The sequence below is a fragment of the Pristiophorus japonicus genome, chromosome 13 (genome assembly GCF_044704955.1).
Source record: "Pristiophorus japonicus isolate sPriJap1 chromosome 13, sPriJap1.hap1, whole genome shotgun sequence".
Classification (NCBI taxonomy): Eukaryota; Metazoa; Chordata; class Chondrichthyes; family Pristiophoridae; genus Pristiophorus; species Pristiophorus japonicus.
In genome coordinates, this window is record NC_091989.1 from 21,052,549 (window position 1) to 21,065,329 (window position 12,781).

General features: G+C 42.5%; 1 protein-coding gene across 2 annotated transcripts in view; it reads right to left on the bottom strand.

Moving 5' to 3' along the window:
• Positions 1–12,781, bottom strand: part of ube2h (ubiquitin-conjugating enzyme E2H (UBC8 homolog, yeast)) — a 156,241-nt gene that overhangs the window by 43,324 nt on the left and 100,136 nt on the right. For both annotated transcript variants that reach the window (XM_070897211.1, XM_070897213.1), the window contains one exon: positions 1,312–1,386. In XM_070897211.1, the coding sequence (XP_070753312.1) occupies positions 1,312–1,386 (75 nt within the window). The remainder of the gene's footprint in view (positions 1–1,311; positions 1,387–12,781) is intronic.

Below are 12,781 nucleotides of genomic sequence, written 5' to 3' on the forward strand. Positions count from 1 at the left end.
TGCTTTGCTGCAAGTGCAGCTGAAGAGTGAAGGCGCATAACAGTTTAGTCCTCCTCTTTCAAAAATCAGGGCACGGGGCTGGAACAAACTTTTGAGCTGGCCCGGAGCATCACACTGCACTCTCACTAGGTGCACATGGAAGCTAACCAAGAAACTGAGGAAAAACAGAACTACCGTCATTTAAAGGCACTAAGGTTTCACTCAAGAGCTGATCTAAAATATATGGCCACTGGTGGGTGGGGAAAGAGGGGGAAGGTGGAGAAGTAGAAGAAAAAAAAAAAATAGATGAGTGTCTGGTGATAGCTAGTGCTTTGCCACTTGCCATTTAGTACAAGTCCAAACACTGCAGGAAATTCACAACTCAATTCAAAACAAAGAAACGAAGCAACTCCATTTCACCAACACAAACAAAACTTTAACTCCAGATATTTTAAACAGGCGGGCTCTGGTGCCGTTTTGCAGACAGAAGAGATGCGCCTGGGGCACAGCAAGGGCTAACTTACCCTGTAAAATTTTGGACTGCAGCACAGTATGTTACTCCTGCTTCTGGTAAGGTTTATAACTAGAAGCAACATTAAACAGAGCCAAAGAAAAACAGACAATTCTGGAAAAACAACAGGGTTATCAGCCCCTACGAAGAGGAAAGCTGCATTAACTTTACCAATGGGTTCTTCGTCAATACCTGAAACATTAACCCATTATTTTTCTTTTCATAGATGCGAACTGACCTGCTGTGTACTTCCAGCATTTTCTGTTTTCATTTTGGTTTACAGCATTTCCTTTTTATCTTTCGTAAAAGTCAAGATTTACACATTGTTGGTCCTCATTTTCTCTTCTCCGAAGGCGTAGACATCTTGCTCGGGGTGGTTCAGAGGCACAGTCACCATCTACTACGTTGCCCCAGTGGCTGTTAAGCATGGGTACTCCTCATGGACGCGAATGCCAGCAGGCTATTTAATCACACGGCATCACAGCAGATCCCAACCCGGTCCTCAACTGGCATTCACATACATGCGCTTCCGGCAGAGATTGCTCCAGAGCAGTCAGGAGCAGGAGCTTTAGTCACTATTCCCCTTCCCATCTCAAGGTGGCAAAGGCCAATAGAGCAACCTAATGCCACCCGGCCTCAGATCGCTCAGTAAAGACCAGACTAGGAACTTTCCTAGTCTGCATGGCTATGCGACTTGCTGGATAAACATTAAGCCATCATGGGAACACCCTTGTACTCCTCTGCCATTGTTGCATAGGTTAAAATCATCAGTCATTTGAGCACACAAACACAAAAGATGTTGCCGTTATGCAAGTACTTACCTATGGAAGGAGATTTGAATGGGTATTTGTCTGGTAGGTCCACTCTAACTTTCCATACGCCACCTTCATAGGGAGCTAAACAAACAAGAAAACAAATAATTCAGTGGCATTCGGACAGGCAGATACATAATAGAGACCCTATAAAATAGCTCCTCTCAGAAATACACTGAGGATGATCAACATTCAAGTATTACAGTACAGTAATATATCCAGTCCAAAAATCACCTTGTAGATTCTCGATCTTCTGATGCAATACAAAATTTGTTGTGAATCAACAGTTTTGAGGAGTTTTTCCCCCCCACAGTTAGGCCTCTGCTTTTGTTGGATGAGTTTTTGCCAGTGTTCTCCCTTAAGTTCAGTGTGCTGGCACAGCAACCACCAAGGAACACAACCGCAATGCAGCTGAGAGATCAAAATTATTTACAACTCACACACTGGACTTTTTGCAGAGGGCCAAGACTGGATAATTTGTACGAGGTTCTCCCCATCTGCTACATTCACCTTTATCCATTCAGCACTTCAAATAGAATAGCTTTGCCAAGATAAAGCAGCTGAGCCACACAGGATTCAATCCTCAATTTGTGAGTTCACAGATTTCAATTGGAGCGGTAGAAGGGCTCAATTGGCTTTGGAGTCCCGGTTTTTAGTGGTGGGAAAGGGCAGAACAGCAGGGGAGATGGGGAATAAGAAAACGTATTGAAGTTGCCAGGGTTCAGACTCCTGCTGGCTATCCAGCAATTCCTGTTGGAAATGCGTGCGTGTGTGTTGATGTCAGGTGAGCACAGTTTCAGCTGCGATGTCTTGAATGGCCTGTCAATATTCAACTCTACAGTACTTGGCCAAAGTACTGGAAGGCAACTGGCAGCCAGCAACTATGTACTGGTACCCCAACAAGCAGTCAATATCTTCATGCGAGGAGGCGGAGGGAGAATCATTGGCAGGATAAAAAGAGGGGGGAGGGGGGAAATTATGTCCCATAGGACAATATCCGCTCCACAGTATATTCAATGGAGATGACATTATAACCGGAAGTCCACAGCATTCGAAGAATGTCACCATAAAATATCAAACCAAGTAGCATAAATAGCCCCGAGAGTTTAATGAAAGATTGAGGATATAGAGAGAAGGAGGGTAGGTGGGATCGAGAGGAATCAGGAAAGGGCAGGTTTGTTGGGGCAAAATCTCTTTCCTATTGCTAAAAATATTGATGCTCTTATCCCTGGAGGCAAAGCCAACAGAGATGCAATACAATATCCAATCTGTTACAGACCTTGAGGTTCAGTGATACTGGCATGACATTCTACTTTCAGAAGTGTATACATGCTTATCTGCATCAATATATAGCAATAAATGTTACTGTTAGCAAATATTTGGAGGTGACTTTTGTGTTTAATATTGATTCTAAAGAAATGGACTATGTTCAAACCCAAATCAGAAAAGGCTTCCTCTGCTGTTCACCAGCAATGTGTTCACAGAAAAACTAGAGTGTGTTTTTCTTTTGCCTCAGCAATGCGAGCCTTGATTTTTTTTTTTTAAGTGACATATACAAAGATCAGGAGTGTGAAGGAACATTTCTCCAATACAAGGAACCAGATCTGCCCATTTCTGCAAAAAGGGCATGCACAATGTATTCTAGCTGCAGCTCAATTCAAATTTGACCAGAAAACTAAAGCTCCTCAATGACATGTGTGCCAATTGGATTCAACTTAATGTTTAAACTGGAGACTTTACAAGTTCATTTCCCACCCAATCCCTCTTTTAGCTCTTCCAATAACACACTTGGTAACAAGAGCTGATCTGTTCCCAGGCCTGTCAATGGCTTTCTCCTGTCATCCTACAGTAGGTACAAAGACGGTCCACAGCGACTGGCTTAACCTTCTCCTCCACTCGGGATTCATTAGTCTGCAACACCAAAAATCTACCATTTATTTGAAACTTTAAAAGACAATTAAAGTACTGTTGACAGAGGACTACTGCTGGGAGGGACTTGTGGCAGTACGTGCAAGTCTTAAATCCAGCTGCCAACAATTGACAAAATGGCCAGATTAGGACTTGTTGGAACAATGTTACCGAGTTAATACACATCTTGATTGAGGAAGTCTTCTCTCCTCCCCAGAGTTGTTTTTGGAATTCTTGAATTCCACAGCAATAGCTACAAGATGAGACGGAAAACCCCTCAAAGAAAACATCAATTTAAAAAGAGTCAATATCCCACTACCCAAAAAAAATCAGAGGACAACGGGTATGGGGGGTGGAGCAGGAAAAATGAATACAGAGCTCTCAAAGTTCAGTCTCACTGACTGCTTCTTCCATTTGTTTGTGGAGGATGAATAGGCATAATGCAGATTCATTAACGACTGGCTTAAGTAATTACAGTGCCTTGGACATGTGCCTTGGTTATTCTGACCTTCAAAAGGCAATGCTAACCAAAGCGCCCATTCAGTTCCAAGAGCCGAAGCTTGCTCTATTTATCATAGAAATTTACTGCACGGGAGGAGGCTATTTCGGCCCATTGTGTCTGCACCGGCCGACAAAGAGCTATCCAGCCTAATCCCACTTTCCAGCTCATGGTCCATAGCCCTGTAAGTTATGGCACTTCAAGTGAATATCAAAGTACTTTTTAAAATGTGGTGAGGGTTTCTGCCTCTAACACCCTTTCAGGCAGTGAGTTCCAGACCCCCACCACCCTCTGCGTGAAGACATTTCCCCTCTAAACCTTCTACCAATTACTTTAAATCGATGCCCACTGGTTGTTGATCCCTCTGCTAAGGGAAATAGGCCCTTCCTATCCACTCTAACCAGGTCCTTCATAATTTTATACACCTCAATAAAGGTCTCCCCTTAGCCTTCTCTGTTCTAAAGAAAACAAACCCAGCCTATCCAATTTTTCCTCAGCTAAAATTATCCAATCCAGGCAACATCCTCGTTAATCTCCTCTGTACCCTCTCTAGTGCAATCACATCTTTCCTGTAATGTGGTGACCAGAACTGCATGCAGTGTTAGTGGAAATAATGCTTGGTTTTCCTAATCAACTTCTCACTGTCAACGTGGCTTCTCCACATACAAGTAAATTAAAACCAAACTGCGCAGCTTAATGTATATTTCCACTAGAGGACTGAATATGAATCACTTCAGAAAGTAGTTCTCTCGACATGTTTTGACCTCCCCCCCCCACCCCCTCCCAGCAAACCCCATCCAAGAATGAAATGTTGGAAAGAGACCAGAGCCAACTAACAGCAGCTGGCCAACAGATACCAGCTATTATTTTTTTCCATGCTCAATGAGGAAAATCTTGCTGTATTGAACCAGTTGAACAAAACATATAATCAAGCAGTGTTATCACATTCAAGAATTTTTTGCTACTATATACACAGCGTACAGAAAAAAGATTACAATGGTGAGGGTGCAATCTTTGGTGGATCAAAATGTTCCCTTGTAAGTAACTGTGCTGACCTCAAATTAACACATATCCATGCATGTGAAAGAGAATGAGGAAAAGGAAAAGAAATTAAGATACTATGGGCTTGATTTTCCAGTCCTTTGCGCTTCGGGTTTCGCCCCGGAGCGGTGTGAAAGGCGCCGTTCAGGTCTCCTGCGCCCCTTTGCGATCCTCCGGTCCGTTTTTGCGGCGGCACTGAGCCACACCATCGGGAAGAGCTGCGGCAGGTGTGAAACGCCTTTCGTTGACACTGGCAGTACTTTGGCCTTTTGCCCGAGCCGCCCGCAATGACCACCTGGGAAATCAGTGCGGTCCAGCCATGCCGGCGGCGGTGAGGAAGGTAAAGTGCTCCGAAGGTAAGTGCGAGTGTTTGGTCTTTTAATTTTTTTTTAAGCGGTGTGTTGCGGTGGCATGGGCAATGTTTTGGGAATGTTTTTGTGGGGTAGTTTTTCTTTTTAAAAAAGGCTTCCCCCTCCCCCAGGCCCCTCTCGGACGCGCACGGCCTGGCAGTTTAGTTTGCGGGTTTCCCATTTTTGCGCCACAAAAAGTGTACAACGCCTCCCTTAGCGCTGTGCCCCCTGACATAGGGCCCAGATGCCGAAACTTCCTTACCAAAGCGCAGACTTTTCCCGGTCAGTAACTTTCCCACCCTGAAAACAGAAGCGCCTAAAATCCAGCCCTGTATCTAAATCGTCACTGAATCCATGGGGCCAATCAGAATCGACCAATTCTTTCCAATTTCCACCGATCTTGTTTCCTTCCTTTTAGATGGGGCTTGTTCCTCACAGGCATATAATTCTACGAGCTTTGGATGTTCTGTAGTAGTGCATCCAAGTGACCATTATTCAAGAGTGAACGAGTTACTGGCGGCGGGTGGGAATTGCAGCCAAGTCAGATCCCGTCCTCATTCACTAATTTCCAGCATGGGTCACTGGATACCAGTCAGGAGAAGGAACCAGGCAGGTTTTTCCTTCCTATCCCAAGGCACAGAATACAGTGGTGTTCTGACCACTGTTCTGGCTTGGATCAGCTAACTCATCATAAAGTGGTATATTTCTGGTTCACATGATTCAGCTACACATTGGATAAACTCACTGGATAAAGTCAGAAATTTTCAAACTCAATGGGAAACAGTGATGTGGTCGTATTCACTTTTGCATTCAGTCAGAGCTCAATATTACAATTTTGAGTGCATACGAAAGGCTTATTTAACTTCACTAAGTTTAAGATGGGTGGACAATTTTTCCAATATTAGTCTCCAAGGTTCAAATGCAATCTCCTGTTACTATGACCACTATGCAGAGCTGCAAACAAGGCCATCTGGCTTACATCTTGCCTTTTTCCAATCTTGTCTAACCATCGGAGATGGTCAATTCTAGCAAGCTGTGTACGTGTCTCTCTGCTATTATACAGACACTAAGTTAGATTCCAGGAGACTGATATCAGTGAGCTGGTTCTTGGCATTTACACTATTAAACGCAGGGATCAGTGCTGGGACCCCCAACTATTTACAATCTATAGTAACGACTTGGAAGAAGGGACTGAGTGCAACATAGCCAAGTTTGCTGACAATACAAAAGATGGGAGGAAAAGCAATGTGTGAGGAGGACACAAACAATCTGCAAAAGGACATGGACAGGCTAAGTGAGTGAGCAAAAATTTGGCAGATGGGAGTATAATGCTGGAAAGTGTGAGGTCATGCACTTTGGCAGAAAAAAAATCAAAGAGCAAGTTATTATTTAAATGGAGAGAGATTGCAAAGTGCCGCAGTACAGCGGGACCTGGGGGTACTTGTGCATGAAACCAAAAAGGATAGTATGCAGGTACAGCAAGTGAGCAGGAAGGCCAATGGTATCTTGGCCTTTATTGCAATGGGGATGGAATATAAAAGTAGGGAAGTCTTGCTACAGCTATATAAAGGTATTGGTGAGGCCACACCTAGAATACTGTGTACAGTTTTGGTTTCCGTATTTACGAAAGGATATACTTGCTTTGGAGGCAGTTCAGAGAAGGTTCACTAGGTTGATTCCAGAGATGAGGGGGTTGACTTATGAGGAAGGTTGAGTAGGTTGGGCCTCTATTCATTGGAATTCAGAAGAATGAGAGGCGATCGTATCGAAACATATAAGATTATGAGGTGGCTCGACAAGGTGGATGCAGAGAGGATATTTCCACTGATGGGGGAGACTAGAACTAGAGGGCATGATCTTAGAATAATTTAAAACGGAAGAGGAGAAATTTCTTCTGAAGGTTGTAAATCTGTGGAATTTGCTGCCTCAGAGAGCTGTGGAAGCTGGGACATTGAATAAACTTAAAGCAGAAATAGACAGTTTCTTAAACGATAAGGGGATAAGGGGTTATGGGGAGCGGGCAGGGAAGTGGAGCCGAGTCCATGATCAGATCAGCCATGATCTTATTAAATGGCAGAGCAGGCTTGAGGGGCCAAATTTCCCACTCCAGTTCCTATTTCTTGTGTTCTTGTAAACTCAGCTCCCTTATCCCAAGGGCAAAATTACAGCTCCATTGAACAGTCTCTACAATTTAATTCCCCTCGATAAGGGAGCTGGATCGAGCGTAAATTGAGGAGTTGGATTGTGGACACCAGTCTCCCAAAATCTGTCCTCAAGAAGCACCAATAAGAGGGAATCAAGCAGGAGTGGAGAGGTAACCCTGAGCTGACCTCGCCCATCAGAGTACCTGACTTGGGGACAGGTAATCAACGAATAAGTCAGAGAAGAATGGCTCACTGAATTGAGGAAGGGGCAACAGAAAAAAGAGCAAATTAAATGTTCAATTTAAAAACAACAATGCAGTGCCAAATTCAGTCTGTAAAACACCGAGTATGGTTCCTCAGATGAAGTATCTGCATTGTATTTCCTTCTAATTCCCATTCTTGATGTGGACAAGTTGGATCTTTAACACACTTTTGTACTCAAGAATCCAACAGTCAGAGAAATACCAGAAAGCAGACAGATGCCAGGAGATCAAAGTCCATCACATCACTACCTACCAAAGCTAAATCCCAGCACTGGCACAAAGGGTTAACTACTGACAAGAACCTTGCTGCAAAGTAAAATGATCGGAGGCAAAGCCACAGATCAGATCCTTCTAAAGTCGACAACAATAATGAATCTTTGTTCCAATGAGATCAAAACTGTCAAAGGCCCCTCAGCGCAATCAGTAACATCTGACGGATGACACTGCACTCAGAATACAAGTATTTGGCTAACTTTGGTGGACAATTAAAGAGGAAGACTGTGTGCTGGAACTCTCGATGCTGTTCTTCCTGCACCGGTGGAGTTTTTTTGCCCTTGATAACTATAATCAATCATTATGAAGCTCCTATCGAAGAATACACCGTTCCAGAGTTTTGGAAGAATCCTTAAGATTCAAATACAGTTGCAGACATGTGCACTGATATTCAGAGAGTTACAAATATACATTGAAGCTCCTACATTGAAGCAATCTTTATGGAACTTATGGACCCCAACAGCACATCACGTTACTGAAACTATAGTTCCCCAGCAGCAGATTTAGTCATTCTTCAAGATATGCCTCCACAGTGGAATGAACAACTGCAATAGAAAATAACACTCATAGGAAGGAAGGGAGAATAGGTAATTTTAACAAACAAGCAAAACCAGCATGAAAAGAAAATGTCAAGTGACCTTCAGAAAGTTTTATTTCCTAATAAAAGGGTGGGACTAACAAATCTAGAGCACCCTGGATGTGAAGGGACATACAGGGTAGGATAAAGAAAAAAGGGAGGCTTATGACAGATACCGTGGGCTCAATATGGCAGAAAATCCAGGAGTATCAAAAGAGCAGGGGTGAAATTAAAAAAGGACATTAGGAATGCAAAGAGAGAGCATGAAAAAAATGCTGGCAAGTAAAATCAAGGAAAACCCAAAGATGGTTTATAAATTAAGAGCAAGAGAATAACTAGAGAAAGAAAAAGAGTGGGGCCGAGTAGAGACTATAAAGGAAATGTGTGTGTGGAGGCAGAAGATGTGGGTATGATTCTTAATGAATATTTTGCATCTGTTTTCACAAGAGAGGGGTGATGCAGACTTTGCAATAGGGAGGAGGAGTGGGAAATATTAGACGAGATAAACAGAGAGGGAGGAAATACTAAGGGGCTTAGCAGCTTTGGAAGTGGATAAATCCCCAGGCACAGATGAAATGTATCCTAGGCTGTTGAGAAGCAAAGGAGGAAAAAACAAAGGCTCTGACCATCATTTTCCAATCCTCTCTGGCTACAGGTGTGGTGCCAGAGGACTGCTAATGTTGTACCGTTGTTTACAAAGGGACAGACCGAGTAATTACAGGCCAGTCAGTCCAACCTCAGTGGTGGGAAAATTATTGGAAAAAATTCTGAGGGACAGGATAAATCTTCAATTAGAAAGACACAGATTAATCAAGGACAGCCAGCATGGATTTGTTAAAGGAAGATCGTGTCTGACTAACTTGATTGAATTTTTTGAAGAGGTAACACGGAGGGTCGATGAGGGCAGTGCGTTTGATGTGATGTATATGGATTTTAGCAAAGCTTTGGATAAGGTCCCACATGGCAGACTGGTCACGAAAGTAAAAGATCATGGGATCCAGGGCAAAGTGGCAAGTTGGATCCAAAATTGGCTCAGAGGCAGGAAGCAAAGAGTAATGGTTGATGTTTTTTTTTGTGACTGTAAGGATATTTCCAGTGGGGTTCCGCAGGGCTCAGTACTAGGTCCCTTGCTTTTTGTGGTATATATCAATGATTTGGACTTATCAAAGAGCAAGTTATTATTTAAATGGAGAAAGATTGCAAAGTGCTGCAGTACAGCAGGATCTGGGGGTACTTGTGCATGAAACACAAAAGGATAGTATGCAGGTACAGCAAGTGATCAGGAAGGCCAATGGTATCTTGGCCTTTATTGCAAAGGGGATGGGGTATAAAAGCAGGTACGTTTTACTACAGCTATACAGGGTATTGGTGAGGCCACACCTAGAATACTGCGTGAAGTTTTGGTTTCCATATTTACGAAAGGATATACTTGCTTTGAAGGCAGTTCAGAGAAGGTTCACTAGGTTGATTCCAGAGATGAGGGGGTTGACTTATGAGGAAGGTTGAGTAGGTTGGGCCTCTAATTGGAATTCAGAAGAATGAGAGGTGATCATATCGAAACGTAAAAGATTATGAGGGGGCTTGACAAGGTGGATGCAGAGAGGATGTTTCCACTGATGGGGGAAGACTAGAACTAGAGGGCATGATCTTAGAATAAGGGGCTGCCCATTTAAAACAGATGAGGAGAAATTTCTTCTCAGAGGGTTGTAAATCTGTGGAATTCGCTGCTTCAGAGAGCTGTGGAAGCTGGGACATTGAATACATTTAAGACAGAGATAGACAGTTTCTTAAATGATAAGGGGTTATGGGGAGCGAGCAGGGAAGTGGAGCTGAGTCCATGATCAGATCAGCCATGATCTTATTGAATGACAGAGCAGGCTCGAGGGGCCGTATGGCCTACTCCTGTTCCTATTTCTTATGTTCTTATTAGTCAAGGCATAGAATACAAGATCAGGGCAGTTATGCTTCAACTCTATAAAATACTAGTAAGGCCACAGCTAGAGTACTGTGTGCAGTCCTGATCGCCTCATTATAAGAAAAATGTGATTGCACGGGAGAGGGTACAGAGGAGATTTACAAGGATGTTGCATGGTCTGGTAAATGTTAGCAACGAGGAAAGATTGGATAGGCTGGGTTTGTTTTCCTTGGAGCAGAGGAAGCTGAGGGGTGACCTTATTGAGGTGTATAAAATTATGAAGGGCCTAGATAAAGTGGATAGGAAGGACCTATTTCCCTTAGTAGAGGGGTCAACAACCAGGGGACATCGATTTAAAGTAATTGGTAAGAGGTTTCGAGGAGATATGAGGGGCAATTTCTTCACCCAGAGGGTGATGGGAGTCTGGGACTCATTGCCTGAAAGGGTGGTCAGGGCAGAAACCCTCACTACATTTAAGGGGTGTTTGAATGTGGACTTAAAATGCTGTAACCTATAGGACTACGGACCAAGAGCTGGAAAGTGGGATTAAGCTGGACAGCTGTTTGTCGGCCAGCACAGACACGATGGGCCAAAATGGCCTCCTTCTGTACCGTATATTTCTATGATTCTATGATTAGCATTTGTGAAGTGACATCCAAATTAAAAACCAACAGAAACCAACTGATTCAGTCTGCACATATAAAATTGAACACATATTCACCATTCATTACAGAAAACAGGAGCCCTCAAAGTAAGCAATTCTTTTATCTAGTGCTGCAACTCAGGCGAGGTGCTCTAGACAGCAAGAACTGAAGACCGAAATGAAATTTAAAACCTCCTTTGGGTAGGGGGTGGGGGGGGGGGGGGATGTACTGGCAGGAAAATTCTGAACAGACTTTGGCTAAATCCTGACTTAGTATGCACTGGCCAGACAGTTAGGAGGTCCTATTATCCATATCAAAATGCTCTGATGATAGAAGTGATAAATACTGATCAGTGGATGAGAAAGAATTTAGGATTTCCTCAAAGACACCTATCTAAAAAGATCAGCTTTGATCTAAAGCATCAAAAGCTGTATGTAGGGGTGTGTGTGATGGATAGAATTCCCTATTCTTCAGTTTAAACCATATTTCAAATGTAATATGGCAGAAGTTCTTGTGCACAAAGACATGCATTTATGTAAAATGATCAAAAGTCTCAGAGTCAGAAACAGAACTCAAATTCTAGAACACTTATTTTTCTAGTCCAAGAACAAGTCGCAAGTCTACTGCTTTGCCATTTTTATGCTTGAGAGAGAGAGAATTTCTTTTACATAATAAAAATATTTTGTAGTTTCAGCCTTAATTGAAGTCTAACAGCATGGTACTTTTCTGCCTACTGTATATATCAGAAGCATATGTTGAGTATCCTGCAAATCTTCCAGTGTGCAACCTAGTGATGGAATGATGGATTGTTACCCTGAAGCTGAAGATTGAAACCCACAAGGCTTTAGGTTTCAGGTGACAGAAGGCACTGGGCAGGAAACTGCCTGGTTGCTAGCAGCACAAAGAATGCTTGGAGAAAACCCATATTGTAACAGGCATCAAAATGAAAATTGTTCAGGCACTGCAGGGATAAAATAAGTTTGTTTATATTAAGCAGCATAATTCCTTCGATAATAAATACCAATTACCAACTAATTTTCAGATATATTGATATACACGTACCCAATTAAAAATGCATAATTTTCTGATAGTGGGTCTCATTTTTCCAAGAGTAATATTCCAATAATATCACAATTACTTAACCTTCTGATTTTAGATAATTATTACTTCGTGAAACATGCATTGCAAAATTAGATTTAAACCCAATAAATCAGGAATGGTCAATGCCAGCATACTGCAGCTCTGACATGACTTTGAAGTTGCATTCCCTAATCTGGCACAGAAATTAAAAAATAGCTCGTGAGTTCACTGCAGTTTTCTTTGCCTTTCCTGTGTTGCAGCCTCAATGTCGACAACATGCTTTGGAAGCAGACTTTGCTTATCACATTAAGTGACTCTGTTAAGATTATGGTTCAGCACTTGAGATGTGCTGCAAATCCAGGCATATTCAATCAAATATGACAGGAGGCTGCCCGTAACAAGTCTCTATTGCATCTAACCCACAGCATCATGTCTTGGATCTTCCTGTGGAAGGTCATGGAGGACGGGGTGCTGAAGATGCAGTTAATGATGCACTTCGACTCCTTTGAGGTTACGTTGTGACAAGTGCAAGCAATTATTTCTGTTCTTTCTAAAATCGTTCTGTTTTGATTGTGTTATTTGGACCCCTTTCACCACTGCAGATTTGACCAAATACGATTTAAAAAACCCAAATTCAGGAAAATAAACACAGAAAAATTAGAAGGCTCAACAATTACTATTCTAGGTTCAGCACAAAGAACTTTTATAGAACAAAGCAAAAAAACATTCAAGTTCAGAGTTTAATTATTAACCCATAATAAAACAGGTGAAACTTAGAAATGACA